The sequence below is a fragment of the Caretta caretta genome, chromosome 6 (genome assembly GCF_965140235.1).
Source record: "Caretta caretta isolate rCarCar2 chromosome 6, rCarCar1.hap1, whole genome shotgun sequence".
In the NCBI taxonomy this organism is placed as follows: domain Eukaryota; kingdom Metazoa; phylum Chordata; order Testudines; family Cheloniidae; genus Caretta; species Caretta caretta.
The window spans coordinates 47,019,663-47,037,151 of NC_134211.1; the positions used below are offsets into that span (position 1 = coordinate 47,019,663).

At 43.9% G+C, this 17,489-nt stretch overlaps 1 protein-coding gene across 1 annotated transcript in view; it reads right to left on the reverse strand.

The window, feature by feature from the left end:
- Window positions 1–3,674: 3,674 nt before the first annotated feature.
- The window catches only part of DHCR7 (7-dehydrocholesterol reductase), a 29,767-nt gene continuing 15,952 nt past the window's right edge, over window positions 3,675–17,489 (reverse strand). Inside the window, exons 3-8 of the mRNA XM_048854742.2 lie at window positions 16,278–16,500; window positions 14,287–14,377; window positions 13,499–13,712; window positions 12,914–13,118; window positions 7,592–7,723; window positions 3,675–5,245 (exon numbers count right to left, since the gene is read on the reverse strand). Of these exons, the coding sequence (XP_048710699.1) occupies window positions 4,781–5,245; window positions 7,592–7,723; window positions 12,914–13,118; window positions 13,499–13,712; window positions 14,287–14,377; window positions 16,278–16,500 (1,330 nt within the window). The 3' untranslated portion in view covers window positions 3,675–4,780. The remainder of the gene's footprint in view (window positions 5,246–7,591; window positions 7,724–12,913; window positions 13,119–13,498; window positions 13,713–14,286; window positions 14,378–16,277; window positions 16,501–17,489) is intronic.

Consider the following 17,489-nt stretch of genomic DNA (forward strand, 5'->3'; position numbering starts at 1 on the left):
AGAGTGCAGGAAAGGACAAAATGAATGCAAGGAGAAGTGGCGGGCTGAAGAGAGTAAGTGGTGGACTGAAGATGATAGGTGGCGGTAGCGTGATGAGAGGAGGCAGGATTCAATGCTGAGGCTGCTGGAGGATCAAACTAATATGCTCCAGCATATGGTTGAGCTGCAGGAAAGGCAGCTGGAGCACAGACTGCTACTACAGCCCCTGTGTAACCAACTGCCCTCTTCCCCAAGTTCCATAGCCTCCTCACCCAGACGCCCAAGAACGCGGTGGGGGGGGCCTCTGGCCACCCAGCCACTCCACCCAGAGGATTGCCCAAGCAACAGAAGGCTGGCATTCAATAAGTTTTGAAATGCAGTGTGGCCTTGTCCTTCCCTCCTCCACTACCACCCCTCCCTGGCTACCTTGGCAGTTATCCCCCTATTTGTGTGATGCATTAAGAAAGAATGCATGAATGTGAGGCAACAATGACTTTATTGCCTCTGCAAGCGGTGATTGAAGAGGGGGAGGGGAGGGTGGTTAACTTACAGGGAAGTAGAGTGAACCAAGGGGCAGGGGGTTCATCAAGGAGAAACAAACAGAACTTTCACACCGTAGCCTGGCCAGTCATGAAACTGGTTTTCAAAGCTTCTCTGATGTGCACCGCGCCCTCTGGTGCTCTTCTAAACGCCCTGGTGTCTGGCTGCGCGTAACCAGCGGCCAGACGATTTGCCTCAACCTTCCACCCCGCCATAAATGTCTCCCCCTTACTCTCACAGAGATCGTGGAGCGCACAGCAAGCAGTAATAACAATGGGAATATTGGTTTCGCTGAGGTCTAAGCTAGTCAGTAAACTGCGCCAGTGTGCTTTTAAATGTCCAAATGCACATTTTACCACCATTCTGCACTTGCTCAGTCTGTAGTTGAACAGCTCCTGACTACTGTCCAGGCTGCCTGTGTATGGCTTCATGAGCCATGGCATTAAGGGGTAGGCTGGATCCCCAAGGATAACTATAGGCATTTCAGCATCCCCAACCGTTATTTTCTGCTCTGGGAATAAAGTCCCTTCCTGCAGCTTTTGAAACAGACCAGAGTTCCTGAAGATGCGAGCGTCATGTACCTTTCCCGGCCATCCCACATTGATGTTGGTGAAACGTCCCTTGTGATCCATCAGTGCTTGCAGCACTATTGAAAAGTACCCCTTGCGGTTTATGTACTCGTCGGCTTGGTGCTCCGGTGCCAAGATAGGGATATGGGTTCCGTCTATGGCCCCACCACAGTTAGGGAATCCCATTGCAGCAAAGCCATCCACTATGACCTGCACATTTCCCAGACTCACTACCCTTGATATCAGCAGATCTTTGATTGCATTGGCTACTTGCATCACACAGCCCCCACAGCAGATTTGCCCACTCCAAATTGATTCCTGACTGACAGGTAGCTGTCTGGCATTGCAAGCTTCCACAGGGCTATTGCCACTCGCTTCTCAACTGTGAGGGCTGCTCTCATCTTGGTATTCTGGTACTTCAGGGTAGGGCAAAGCAAGTCACAAAGTTCCATGAAAGTGCCCTTACGCATGTGAAAGTTTTGCAGCCACTGGGAATCGTCCCAGACCTGTAACACTATGCGGTCCCACCAGTCTGTGCTTGTTTCCCGGGCCCAGAATTGGCACCATGATGCCCACATTGCCAGAGCCCGTGCTTTGAGAGAAGTCTGTGTCCATGTCCTCATCATTCTTGTCACCACGCTGACGTCGCCTAGTTTCGCTTTGTCAGGTTCTGGTGCTGCATATACTGCTGGATAATGCACGTAGTGTTTAATGTGCTCCTAATTGCCAAAGTGATCTCAGCAGGCTCCATGCTTGCCGTGGTATGGCTTCTGCAAGAAAAAAAGGCACGGAATGATTGTCTGCCATTGCTCTAACGGAGGGAGGGGTGACTAACGACATGGCTTACAGGGTTGGCTTACAGGGAATTAAAATCAACAAAGGGGGTGGCTTTACATCAAGGAGAAACAAAAACAACTGTCATACAGAATGGGCCCCCTCAAGGATTGAGCACAAAACCCTGGATTTAGCAGGCCAATGCTCAATCCACTGAGCTATCCCTCCCCCCACTATTCCAGGCAGGACTGAATCTCCATTAAACTTTTCAAGGTACCCGACAGACCTCACCAAAATGATTGTTGGCCGTTGATTTCACGGAGGGAGGGAGGGGAGAGCAAATGAATAGAAAACAAATCTGATCTATTTCTTGTTTTGATCCACTCCATCTATCTTTTACATCTTTGGCTGGCAGCAGATGGTGCAGTAGGACTGCTAGCCGTCCTCATCTCCTGGCTGCTCGCCAGAAGATGGTACAATACGACTGCCGGCAAGACTAAAGAGAATGACCTGGTTAGTCTCTTCTGTTTCAGTCCCTGTGTCCATGTCTGCCCAGGTGCTCCTGACTGACCTTACCGAGGCGGCCAAGAGCACCTAGGACATGATGACAACGGTTATCAGGCCTATTGCACCATCTGCTGCCACAAGACAATGAACTGCTGCTTTGTAGCAATGCAGTACCGCGTCTGCCAGCACCCAGGAGACATACAGTGACAGTGAGCTGAGTGGGCTCCATGCTTGCCGTGGTATGGCCAGAAAAAAAGGCGCGAAACGATTGTCTGCCGTTGCTTTCACAGAGGGAGGGCCTGACAACATGTACCCAGAACCACCCGCGACAATGTTTTTGCCCCATTCGGCATTGGGATCTCAACCCAGAATTCCAATGGGCAGTTGAGACTGCGGGAACTGTGGGATAGCTACTCACAGTACAATGCTCCAGAAGTCGACGCTAGCCTTGATACTGTAGAAGCACTCTGACGAGTTAATACACTTAATGCACTTAGAGCATTTTGTGTGGAGACACACACAATCAACTATATAAAAATGATTTCTAAAAAACCGACTTCTATAAATTCGACCTAATTTCATAGTGTAGACATACCCTTAGAGGCTCCCTAATAACAAACAATACTCCCATTAAATGGTTGCAAGTGATGAAGGACATGAATTCTCACATTATTCGGTGGTATTTGGCACTGCAACTATGTGCCTTTCCTGTGAGACACTAACAGGGTTCTCAGAAGCAGAATGCAGACTTCTTTTCCCAGGATAAGGGGCTGAGATTGGGCCCTAGGGGTCATTCTGTGGGTGGGAGGGTGTGATGGGGGTCTTTCAAGTTGTCTTTGCCCCTTGCTAGAGGTATCATTGCCCTAATACTCCCTCATCAAGGAAAACTGAATCAGGCTACCAACAAGGTAGTCCTAGAGAAAATAGGCTTAGAGGAAATACTGACAGATCAAGAGCTAGCGGGCCAGTTAAGAACACTTGACTGCCTCTTCTCAGTAGCAGAGTTGGGTGAGAGAGGAGGAGTGGCTCAGTGCTAGCCTTGACCCAGGCCAGGGCCTTGCCTTTAAATGCTGAAACTAAGCACTTTCCTTTGATTGTTTTCTTCATTTAAAGGCATTGACATCCAGTTCTGAGTTTTGTTACTCAAGTGTTTAGACTGATGCCAAGCTTACCTTATGCCCAGCGGATGGCCTAAAATTTATGGGCTAAGGCAGGGAGTGCCCATAATACCAAGCTTGGCCCTACAGTGGTGGCTATGGAGCAACCCCACCTCCCACTGTAAACATCAGTAAAAGCACAGGCAAGTTTAATGACTTAATATTTCACAACAATAATTTTTATTATCACTTTTGCATTACTATTGCAGTCTCTCCTCTACACCAGATTGCAAAGCCACCGTCTCCTCATTTAAATCCCTCACCAAGATTATTTTATGATGCTTTCAAGAACCTAGTTGACTAAGTCATATATTTGTTTGTTTACTGTATGAGTTAACTGTTCATGTAAGTGGAGAACTTAGTATTTAATGTACATGCAACCACCACAGGTTTATCTGACAAAACATATGCTTATTGGCTTGATCACTTTTGCTTGCATAATGTATCTGTCTTTGCCTTTTCTAGGGCATATACTGGTTAGGGCAAGGACTGTATCCACTCTCTTTGAACAGCTCTAGTCCATAGTGGATGACATTGTTCATGCAGTAAGAGGTAGTCCAATGGAGGAGGGGATGCTCAGAAAGTCAGGGCTGGGGGAAGGAGGGGGAACATATCCATTGTTTTAAAAATGTATTTAATAGCATCCCCCCCGCCCCCCCTTTCATCCTGAATCCTCCACTGTCGTGTCCACTTACAGATATGATTTTGGTCACAAGTGATAAATATTCAAGTCTTTCACCTGCAGTGGAAAAAAAACTGTTTCCCATTATCAAATATATGTTTAGACACTAATTCACATTGCAAGCAAACTGTGCCAGACTAAAATGGGAACATCTGGGCTACACCTTCCACTGCTGCATATTGGTGTCTCTGTAGGCCTAATTCCAACGATGTCTGTCTATAACTGCTGAGGATCTTGCCCAATATTCCTCACCCCCCCCCCCACGCCTTCATCCTTTTCATGTAAAGATACACAGTGTGGGAAAGAACATTTCAGGAGCTAGATTATAACAAAAGTTCTTCAATCTTTAATTTCTGTCTTATTTGGAGACCCGGCCATTTTAGTGCTACAATGTTCTAAATAGCTACTGGGAACATGTTACATTAGAAGGTGAAGAGTTATTCTTCAAACCACGCTTTCTCCCCCACAAGATGTTTTACAGAAAACTGGAAACAGTTTTTGCTGGTGTCAAGCAGAGTGTGTGAACACTGCTGTCTTCCAAAAGGGATATGTTTTGTCTGGAACTCTCAGTCTTAAAATACCCCTGGTATTAGTCGGTAAGGAACTGCAGTAGTGTAGCGCTTCCACTCCTTGCCGTATTTGCTGGAGCAACGGTGTTCATCCCTGATGCAGCGGTGGGTCAGCAGAATGGTCATGTAAATGATGTAGAAATACGGCAGGATGTGCCCAAAGCCACAAGTCAAGCAGTATGCCAGGGAGCCCATCAGGTCACCTGTGTAGTTAAAATGTCGCGCCACTCCCCAGAATCCTGAAATCATCAGCTTGCTGTAGTATTTGGTCCCATCCAATGACGTGTAGGAGCATTCAATATATTCTGGCTTCTTACCCCAGATCTTACAGTGCCCATCTGTGCGACGGAAGAGATCTTTTTGGTGGTTGGTCATCCTGAAGATATAATAGCCAACCAGCCCCAAAAGCAGGATCCCAACTGCATTAGCTTTTGAGAGCTGTACAGGATGGTAAACCAAATATAAACCCTGTGGAGTGAGGAAGAATTAGAGGGTTCAGTGAATTTCTGTAAACAAATGTTTCCTCCAAGCTGAGTGGCACCCCCTTTGCCTGGAGGATGCTAGACTACTTCTCTAAGCAAATGGGGACCCAGGTAGAGGAGAGGATCAGTGAGAGCAGGGAAACTTGCAAGACCCCAGACCCACGCTACAAATGTATGGCCATCTCTCCAGGTAAAGCCACAGGTGGTTCTTAGAAAACCACCCATTTCTCTCACTGTGATGGCATTGTAGGTGGCTGTAGGAACAACTCATATGAACAGCATTAAAGGCTCAAGCAGCAAGCAGCCTGCCTGCTGTACTCTGCTATCATGGCATTCAGCTCAATCTTGGATGGTACCAGTGATCTTCACACCCCAGAAATAATAAGACACAGCAGGGCCCTTATCCACTAAATCAGGGGTGGGCAAACTACGGCCCATGAGCCATTTTAAGCCGGCCTGCGAACTCCTGCTGGTGGGGTCTAGGGCTTGCCCTGCTCCGGCGCTCCAGCTGGGGCGCAGGGTCAGGGCCTGCTCCATGCAGCTCCCAGAAGCCGCAGCATGGCCCCCCTCCAGCTCCTACGCCCTCCAATGGCCTGCTCCGGTGCTCCAATGGGAGCTGCAGGGGCGGTGCCTGCGGATGGGGCAGCACCCAGAGCCGCCTGGCTGCGCCTACACATAGGAACCAGAAAAGGGACATGCTGCTGCTTCTGGAAGCCGCTTGAGGTAAGTGCCTCTCCCCATGCCCCAATCCCCTGCCCCAGCCCTGATTCCCTCTCCCGCCCTCCAAACCCTTCGTCCCAGCCCAGAGCACCATCCTACACCCCAAACTCCTCATCCCCAGCCCAAAGCCCATACACCCCAGCCGGAGCCCTCACCCCCCACCCCACTCTCCTACCCCAGCCCGGAGTCCCCTCCTGCACCCTGAACTCCTCATTTATGGCCCCGCCCTGGAGCCCACACCCCTCAATCAAAGCCTCACCCCCTCCCACACCCCAACCCCAATTTTGTGAGCATTCATGGCCCACCATACAATTTCTATTCCCAGATGTGGCCTTTGGGCCAAAAAGTTTGCCCACCCCTGCACTAAATCATCCCAATGTAGGGGTGTGACAGAATACACCCCTGTATCCACACCCTACACACTATTGTAATCACCTTTGTTCAAAGTGTGCCTTGTAAGGTACCATGTGAAAACTCATAATTTACTGGTCAGCACTGTCCTGTTAAAATATGTGTGGGAACATTGCATGTAAAGTTATAAGATTCCCCTGTGTGTTGTTGTTATTAACATGTTTCAAACCCCACAGCCCTGCCCAAGCAAAAGCTGGCAAACAGGTCTGTCCTAAACAAAGAAATGTGTGCGGCTTAATTTCTTTTAAGCAGTAAATAGAGTCCTCAAGCGGGAAGGGAAGACAAGGAAGTTCAAACAGGTGGGAAAAAAAGCAGGGAATATCCTTCCACAGAGACTCTGGCTCCTGGGTCTCAGCTGGAAATGTTTTTCCAAGAGGGTGACAAATTATAAAAAGAAGGGACAAACATCCCAAGGCACCCTCTCTCTCCCTCTGCTCATCATGGGTTCTGTGGGAGGGGTCCTGACCTAAAGAGTTTGATCAGTAAGACTGCTGAAAGCATGTGGTCAGAAAACAAACTACATTAGATTTAAAGCAAAGTTAAGTAAGGCATCAGGAGGCATTTTATCTTAATTTTTCCTGTAACTATTTCTGACTCTTATGCCTCATTATTTGTACTCAAAATCTCTCTTTCTCTCTGTAGTTAATTAACTTAATACACTTGTTTTATCTAATCCAGTGTGTTCAAAGTTGAAGTGTCTGGGAAATGCCATTTGGGGTAACAATTTGTGTGCATGCATATTATTCCCTTAAAGGAATAACAGGCTCAATATATCTGTACTGTCCAGTACAGGACATACATTTCTGGGGGAAGATCTGGGACTAGGAACATGTTGGGGTTACCTTGTGGTAATTTTTAAGTCTGGTAAGACCCAAGTCATAGCTGGGAGTAAATTACATGCTGGAACTGTTTGTGAGCAGCAAGGCATTGTAAAGGGCACCCCAGGTTACCGGGCAGGGGTGACACAGCTACTCATTAATCTGGATTGTATCCTGTTGTGTCACAATACGTCTAACAAAGGAATGGTTGGAACCACTATTGTTAACTATCTATTACATTACTCAACTAAGTTTACTTAGAAGCCAGTTATTTAGGATGCTAGTCATGCTGCTAGGGAAACACATTTTTAGGATTTCTATATTTACTTTTAACTTGTTCTGCTTCCATGAAAATGCTATTCTCAATACAATTGTATTTTTACCTGCAGAGTGTAGAGGTAAGGCAGCCAAACGCAATCTCCCCAGCCCAGGTACCATCCAAAATGATCATGGCAGATATCAATAGTTTTCAAATACCAAGCTTCATTCCAGAAGAAGTCCAATACATAAATACCCTGGAAATAAATGTCTTATGCTTAGAACAATGCTCTGTTGCTATTAAAACATCTGTCGTAGTCACCCAGTCTCACTGTACTAGGATCAGGCTGCTGGTTTTATCTTGTGGCAACAGCCTGAGAACCTTTCTGCATTTTTACATTGGCAAAACAGAGTATTTTTTTTAAGTATTACCACAATTGTAGTAATGCGTACACGTATAATTTGAATTCAGTACTTTCAAGGTGACTGCTAAACCAATGCTAAAATTCCTAGCTTATTACTTATTAGGGCCAACCCATTCTAGACAGACAATAGTAACAGCACGGCCTTGCTGTGGAATGGAATGTGGCAGGCAAACAAAACCAGCTTAAACCCACAGACACCCTTTAGGCATCTCACCATGCATCCGATGAAGTGAGCTGTAGTTCACGAAAGCTTATGCTCACATAAATTGGTTAGTCTCTAAGGTGCCACAAGTCCTCCTTTTCTTTTCACTGTACCTAGGTAATGTTGATCATCTGATCGTGAGATCCAGTGCTAATGTAATGTACACAAAGGCACAGTGGTGCACTTCAAGACACATATGAATGTTAGTCTTTGACTTAGATTAAGGATCTAACTTAAAACAACACAAACAATCTAGTTTGTCAGCTTTTGCCTAACAGAGATTTCAACATATCCTGGTCACAGCAGGACTGCCAGCAGCCACAACAGGAGATGGAGTGACTTCCTGGTCTTTAGCCCATCTCCTTATTCCCCGAAATGGACCAGAATAAACTGCTCTGGTCCAGTGGTCTTGATTCACAGGACCAACAGCTTTCAAAGCCTCAGGGCTTGTCTACACTACTGCTTAAGTCGATGTAAGTTACGTCACTCCGGGGTATGAATAAGCCACCCCCTCTGAGCGATGTATATTGGCTTAAAGCGATGTCCACGCTAGCACTATGTTGGAGGGAGACGCTCTCCCACCGACACAGCTTCTGCCTCTCATTGAGGTGGAGTAATTATGTCAATGGGAGAGCGCTCTCCCGTCAGCATAGTGCGTCTTCACCAGACGCGCTACAGCGGCACAGCTGCATTGGTGAAGCTGCGCCGATGTAGTGCGGTAGTGTAGACCAGCCCTTAGTCTCCTGGCCGTTCTCTTTTGCTACATGCTCATCTGCCCCCTCCTTTATTTTGGTCAACCTCATGCCTTTGTCGCTCCTCTGTTCCAGTTTCTGCCTACTCCTCTTCCATGAGTTCGTTGAGTTCATAGAATCATAGAATATCAGGGTTGGAAGGGACCTCAGGAGGTCATCTAGTCCAACCCCCTGCTCAAAAGCAGGACCCATACCCAATTAAATCATCCCAGCCAGGGCTTTGTCAAGCCTGACCTTAAAAACTTCTAAGGAAGGAGATTCTACCACCTCCCTAGGCAACGCATTCCAGTGTTTCACCACCCTCCTAGTGAAAAAGTTTTTCCTAATATCCAACCTAAACCTCCCCCACTGCAACTTGAGACCATTACTCCTTGTCCTGTCCTCTTCCACCACTGAGAATAGCCTAGAACCATCCGCTCTGGAACTACCTCTCAGGTAGTTGAAAGCAGTTATCAAATCCCCCCTCATTCTTCTCTTCTGCAGACGAAACAATCCCAGTTCCCTCAGCCTCTCCACATAACTCATGTGTTCCAGACCCCTAATCATTTTTGTTGCCCTTTGCTGGACTCTCTCCAATTTATCCACATCCTTCTTGTAGTGTGGGGCCCAAAACTGGACACAGTACTCCAGATGAGGCCTCACCAATGTCGAATAGTTCAGGATCCTGACACAGGGAAGAAAGGTAAGCAGCAGAATATGGACCCTGGACTTCAGGAAAGCAGACTGACTCCTTCAGGGAACTGATGGGTAGGATCCCCTGGGGGAATAACATGAAGGGGAAAGGAGTCCAGGAGAGCTGGCTGTATTTCAAGGAATCCCTATTGAGGTTACAGAGACAAACCATCCCAATGTGTCGAAAGAATAGTAAATATGGCAGGCGACCAGCTTGGCTTAACGGTGAAATCCTTGCGGATCTTAAACATAAAAAAGAAGCTTACAAGAAGTGGAAGATTGGTCAAATAACCAGGGAAGAGTATAAAAATATTGCTCGGGCATGTAGGAATGAAATCAGGAGGGCCAAATCACACCTGGAGCTGCAGCTAGCAAGAGATGTTAAGAGTAACAAGAAGGGTTTCTTCAGGTATGTTGGCAACAAGAAGAAAGCCAAGGAAAGTGTGGGCCCCTTACTGAATGAGGGAGGCAACCTAGTGACAGAGGATGTGGAAAAAGCTAATGTACTCAATGCTTTTTTTGCCTCTGTCTTCACGAACAAGGTCAGCTCCCAGACTGCTGCACTGGGCATCACAGCATGGGGAGTAGGTGGTCAGCCCTCTGTGGAGAAAGAAGTGGTTAGGGACTACTTAGAAAAGCTGGACGTGCACAAGTCCATGGGGCCGGATGCGTTGCATCCGAGAGTGCTAAAGGAATTGGCGGCTGTGATTGCAGAGCCATTGGCCATTATCTTTGAAAACTCATGGCAAACGGGGGAAGTCCCGGATGACTGGAAAAAGGTTAATGTAGTGCCAATCTTTAAAAAAGGGAAGAAGGAGGATCCTGGGAGCTACAGGCCAGTCAGTCTCACCTCAGTCCCCAGAAAAATCATGGAGCAGGTTCTCAAGGAATCAATCCTGAAGTACTTACATGAGAGGAAAGTGATCAGGAACAGTCAGCATGGATTCACCAAGGGAAGGTCATGCCTGACTAATCTAATTGCCTTCTATGATGTGATTACTGGTTCTGTGGATGAAGGGAAAGCAGTGGATGTATTGTTTCTTGACTTTAGCAAAGCTTTTGACACGGTCTCCCACAGTATTCTTGTCAGCAAGTTAAAGAAGTATGGGCTGGGTGAATGCACTATAAGGTGGGTAGAAAGTTGGCTAGATTGTCGGGCTCAACGGGTAGTGATCAATGGCTCCATGTCTAGTTGGCAGCCGGTATTAATTGGAGTGCCCCAAGGGTCGGTCCTGGGGCCGGTTTTGTTCAATATCTTCATAAATGATCTGGAGGATTGTGTGGATTGCACTCTCAGCAAATTTGGGGATGATACTAAACTAGGAGGAGTGGTAGATTCACTGGAGGGCAGGGATAGGATACAGAGGGACCTAGACAAATTGGAGGATTGGGCCAAAAGAAATCTGATGAGGTTCAATGAGGTTCAACAAGGATAAGTGCAGAGTCCTGCACTTAGGACGGAAGAACCCAATGCACAGCTACAGACTAGGGACCGAATGGCTAGGCAGCAGTTCTACAGAAAAGGACCTAGGGGTGACAGTGGACGAGAAGCTGGATATGAGTCAACAGTGTGCCCTTCTTGCCAAGAAGGCCAATGGCATTTTGGGATGTATAAGTAGGGGCACAGCCAGCAGATAGAGGGACATGATCGTTCCCCTCTATTCGACATTGGTGAGGCCTCATCTGGAGTACTCTGTCCAGTTTTGGGCCCCACACTACAAGAAGAATGTGGATAAATTGGAGAGAGTCCAGCGAAGGGCAACAAAAATGATTAGGGGTCTGGAACACATGACTTATGAGGAGAGGCTGAGGGAACTGGGATTGTTTCGTCTGCAGAAGAGAAGAATGAGGGGGGATTTGATAGCTGCTTTCAACTACCTGAGAGGTGGTTCCAAAGAGGAAGGTTCTAGACTATTCTCAGTGGTAGAAGAGGACAGGACAAGGAGTAAAGGTCTGAAGTTGCAGTGGGGGAGGTTTAGGTTGGATATTAGGAAAAACTTTTTCACTAGGAGGGTGGTGAAACACTGGAATGCGTTACCTAGGGAGGTGGTAGAATCTCCTTCCTTAGAGGTTTTTAAGGTCAGGCTTGACAGAGCTCTGGCTGGGATGATTTAGTTGGGGATTGGTTCTGCTTTGAGCAGGGGGTTGGACTAGATGACCTCCTGAGGTCCCTTCCAACTCTGATATTCTATGATTCAAACCCCTAGAAACATCTATTTTATCACTAGCTAGCTTACTCAAAAAGTCATGTGATGATTTTAGGCTCCCAAGCCATTCTAACATCTTTGGTGCCACATGGCTGAAAATAACAAGTTTTTTTAAATTGAAAAAGTTCTGTGCCTGCACAAGGCTGGGATTCTAGCTGTTATCAGCCAATATCAGTCTTCATTCAATAAATCCAAATTATTAACCTTATTTACAAAAAAAGTGTGCTTTTCTTGATTAAACAAAAAATACATTATAAATCTGGAAGTCTTGAGATTTTTTTTTTTTGGCTCCTAGATTATAAACAAAGCAGAGAATATTTTTAAAAAATATGAGTTAATCATTTGGATACAAGGAGTCACGCCAAGAATCTATTTCCCCATGTTAAGTATCCTCACACCTTCTTGTCAACTGTCTAAATGGGCCATCTTGATTATCACTACAAAAGTTTTTTTTCTCCTGCTTATAATAGCTCATCTTAATTAGCCTCTTACTCCACTTTTTCATGTTCTCTGTATGTATGTCTATCTATCTATCTATCTTCTTACTATATGTTCCATTCTATGCATCCAATGAAGTGGGCTGTAGCCCACGAAAGCTTATGCTCAAATATATTTGTTAGTCTCTAAGGTGCCACAAGTACTCCTGTTCTTTTTAAAGGGATTTTGCAGTTCCACAGGCGTAAACATCTACACAGAAACATTTAACTAACAAATCTTTTTAGCAGCCACTGCCACTGTTTTAGGCTCCATGCTGGGAAGGTGCAGTGTCTCCACTGTCTCAGCATGGAGCCTAAAACAGTGGTTTTAGGGGGGAAAAGGGGCGGGGGAAGGGACATGTGGCCCCAATCTTGATCCCATTGAAGTCAAGTGGAATTCCGTCAGTGTCCAAAGGAAACAGTATCAGGCCTGTTTCTAGAATACAGACTGAAAGACAAATGTATTTCTTAGATTAAATAGGTCCCTGATCCTGCATCAAGCTCTGCAGATGTGGACACAGTTGTGCCACTGACTTCTGTGGGACTCTGCATGACTGTAAAAGCCCATGCTAGCAGGTCCCGAAGCATGATCATGGCCAAGGTTATTCTATGTCAACAAGAAATAACTGTGCATTCAATTTTATCATGAGAATTTAGTCTATTTTAATATCCATAGTTTTCAACCAGGTTTAATTCCACCATTCTAGACTTACCTGTAGGACATTGACTAGGATCATTGAGTTGGTCACCTGACCATACAGTTCCTGTTGTTTGGCAGCGTAGGAGAGGTTAATTAGAGTCCAGGCTACAATACCAGGCCGGCCATTGAAGAATAGCTTGAAATCAAACCACTTCCCTATTCGAGGGTTAAATTCAATCCCCATCATATAGTCATAAAATAAATTGCCGGTGAATTTGCTAAAAAGGTATAAAAAAAATTGTAAAGGTAATACATTCACATGCAACAGTAGCAAATTAAGTTTGAATATAGGTTTCAGTTAATTTTCCAATACATGAACTACTGTCATTTTGTGAACTGAAGGTGTGTTAATATATAAAACCAAGTAATTATTAAGATGATACAAGTTGATCCGATGAAGGTAATATAAAGGTAAGTTCTGCCTCTAAGATCTTCCTAGTTTAGTTTTGATATTTCTTTTGACCAGTCATACCATTTTCTAGCCAGATTAAGATATTAGTCAAAAATGCATTCTTATCACTGTACTGAAGAAGATTCAATGTTCACATGTCAAAGTTCTCCATAACACTGTACTATATGAGTATTAACAGCAACATACCAGTCATTGGGGTTACTGGGGAAAAAGTAGCTTTTAATCATTGCAAATGTGGAAGCTGCGTATCCCAGAATATTAGCACACCATAGGAGAGGAATCCAGTTGTCAAAAATGATGGTGGGTGAGAACCAATGGAAGTAGTGAGCATTTGCAAACCAGAGAGCATGGGTAATGATCCAGGCTTGAAGTCCATTGATTTCATATTTATTTACTGTGCCTAAAGAGGAAGAGGTAAATTGTTCAACATTCTGTGATACTGCATGAATTAGGTATAAAGGGAACATGCCTTTTATTAGCTCTGGGCGTAGCCCTATCCAGGAGTGCAAATCCATTGCCCATTATGAAAACGAGTCTTTCCATTGGCCTCTTTGCTCATCCTGAAGCACTGAAAGATCTCCTTCTCCCAAACACTCAAGTCTTATTGTGGCTTCCATCCTTCAAATGAATGAAGACCTGATGACACTCTAGTGTAGTCATCAACATAGCTGCCTAGGCCTGCTCTTTACTTCAGAAAGGGGAAGGGGGGTGGGCAGGGAAACATGTTTCTTAACTGAAGTTAAATAGCTCAAGGTAAAATCCCAGTGAACAGAAGGAAGTATGTAGTTTTCACACAATCTAATTCTCTAAAGTACATTATGGGAGTGTTCGTCTATATTTCCCACTTCTACAATAATCCAGATATATATTTGGAAGATTCAATTAACTATAGCAGGTAAGAGATCTAATGGAGGAACTGTCATTTAAAAGGAAATACACATTGTATGTGCTAAGGGAAAAAACAAAACCCTTACCAGCAGGGGTCAGAGCGCCTTCTTGTACTCCTCCTACATATCCAGGTAGAAACTTGTGGCAGAAATCAGGAACTAATATATATAACATCACCTACATTGCAAAGAATGTAAGAGTAATAAATAATTGGCAGGGCATAAAATATCGAATACCTATACACACACACACAAACTGTGCATAAATATTAACTTGTAAAAGACCCCAACATTGAAAATGCAGATATGCAGACCCACCAAAAGGCCAATTCACTTTAAATGTCATAAACCAGAATTCCTTACAGAATTGAATTTTCGTATACAATTAAAACTATATCAAATTTATCCTAAATAATATTTTATAAAAGCTAATACAATAGAAATGTTTCCAGGAAATTAGAGGAAAAAATTGGAAGAATATTTTTAAATAAATATTTTCCTTCAGTATTTGCAATCATGTGTTAATGGATAAGAACCTGAAGTGATTAGGAGCTGACTATAAGCAAAGCTGAAACTAACCTACTTTCACTGAAGAAGATGAGAAAATAAAGTACAATAAAGAGAGAAAGAAAGAACTGCATACAACATTACAAGTATATTAGATGTAAAAGCAGCTCAATTTTAGTAATCTAAACATAGCAATAGTCTACTACCACAACAGCCAAATCCTGAAATATTTACTTAGCCTTTACTTATACAGCTATAGAAACTACTGGGATTATGCCCAAGTGAGAACTCTGGGTAATGCACAATTTTGTGCAGCTTGATTTTTAACCTGTGACCCTTTAAGCTCACTTCACCTGGCCTGCTGGATAAAAATTGATTTTTTTGGAAAAAAAAAATTGATTTTTTATTTAAAATCAGATTTTTGGTTTTGTTATTTAAATGACAGTAAGTTTTTCTTTTTTTAAAATAGACCTGTTAAAATAAAATCTGAACTTAATACAACATATGTTAGGGCCTAACCTTACTATACTGTAGTTGTAAATGTAAAACATGTTTTGATAAGAGAAGTTTATGTATCCAAAATATTTCAGGTTGTTTTAAAAAAAAAAAGTAAAATGTATATGCTGTTTTGTGTGCTTCATTAAATTCCAGTTACCATCCTAATGCAGCTTGACACAAATCATAAGCAAAGAATGAATTGGCTAGTAAATAACCAATATATCATTCACCATTAGCTAACATAGTAAAAATGTACAATTAACAATCAAACTATTAAGCTATATAATTGTTTCAGTAAATGTATGTTACAATGTACCGTCCTAAGTAGCAAAAAAGTGTACCAAATCTAATGAAAAGCTCTATTTAGTTGTAAATCAACATGTTATAATGGTTTCATCAAAGAGAACGCACCTTTCTTTACAAGATAACTGAAGTACAAATGGAGAAGTTGATTAAAATCAATGCTTTAGACTGATTCCACTTGGTGATTTAAATCGCCTTGATTTAAATCCACCTGCCATCACCTAGTTATCTTGTGTAACCCCCATCAGAGCACATTACATTGCCTTGCAGTCATAATGCTTCAAGCTGTGATCTTGGCAGTTCTTGACAGAGGGGCTGAGTCTGAACTTGGATGAGATATTCTGTTTTTTTAAAAATTCACATTCTGCAGGAAGTGATGTTAGTGATTCACTTGATGTCATCCTTCCCCCGAGTCAGTCAGTACTGACCCCAGTGTTCCACAGGGTGTGGAATGAGATTGGGGAGGAATGGTGCCCTATTATAGAAGGCTTCCATCACATGTGTGGCATAAGTGATATCCAAACTACAGTGAAACTACAGTGACGGTGAAGCAAACTAATGTGCATTACACTTTGCCAAGTGCTTAAGATCTATTTGGATGTCAGAAACTATATTCATTTAAGATTGTTAATTTACTTCTTATATCCTTTTCACATAATAGGGTTCACTAGAAAATTAGTCATGAAAGGAGATAAGCAACACATACCTAGATCAAATATGTGGAGTAATTATCTGACTTCAGTCTGTAATACAGAAACTGAAAGATTTACCTGGAAAGTGACCCAAAATATATAGATGTTAGCAGCTTTCCAGCTCAGGGAGGGTGTCTTGTTCCAGATGTCGGAGAGATGGGAATTCCCCATGAGCACATCAACGATGGGGTCCGTCAGAGAGCAATGGTACTGATCACACGACATTATAAAGTAATATACGATGAATGGAGAAAACGTAAGGAGGAAGAGGACGCTGGCCAAGGAAAACCAGTCTACTTCCCTGTAACAGAGACATGGGTTATCTTCTGAAGGGAATTTTGCATTGACACAGTGGGTCTGTTCCCATTGAGTTTCAATTTTAGAGTTTGTCAGTTACACTAAAATGTACTGCTTTGTAAAGCATAAGTTCATTTGCACATTAGCAAAAGTATACAGCACAGAAACTACTATGGTAAAAACAGAAGTCTGAAGAGAGCAAGCAGGGAGAGGTTGTATAGTTTGTGAAGTGCTCTCTAGGAAGTAGCTATTTGTTGCCAAGCCCAGGAGATGAAGGCTGGGCTTGTGTTTAAGGCACTGGCCTGAAACATAGGAGACTCAGCTTCAAATTCCTGATTCTACAACAGACTCGCTGTGTGACCTTGGGCAAGTCATTTTTGTGTCTCTGTGCCCAGTTCACAACTTTCCATCCCAAAAAGGTGGTTTGAGGTCTAATTATTTAATCCACAATGGAACAGCTTTAATTGGAGAAACCTACATTAGCACATTCCGTAGCTCAGTGGTCAGAGCACTCACCGAGGATTTGAACAGGGGTCACTCACTTCTCCCACTCTGGCAGAGGGGGTGGGATGGAAATTGAACACGGGGCTCCCACATCCCAGGGTGAGGGTGGAAACCACTAGGCTAAAAGTTATAAGGTGGGCACTATGACAGACTGACAATATCCTGAATTTATTGAATTAAGTTAAACCTTACTGAATTAGGGTTAATACCTCCAGGGTACCTTGTAGGAGAAACACAAATGTTTATGTCCTATTGTGAGATTGTATGTAACTTCTTTAGCCAGAGCACAAGATTAATGCAGTCTTCAGGAGGGATGAGGAAGTTCAACAGTCTTTTCTGGAACAATGTGTGTGAAGCGGATTTCCAAGGAAGTACCTCAAAGTGAGGGAAATACAAATTCTCCCTTCCAAAGCCAACTTTTTGAAGATACACCCACTGTATATTAAATTAACTGCTTCTGGAAACTCCAGATCAAAGACCCCTGATCTG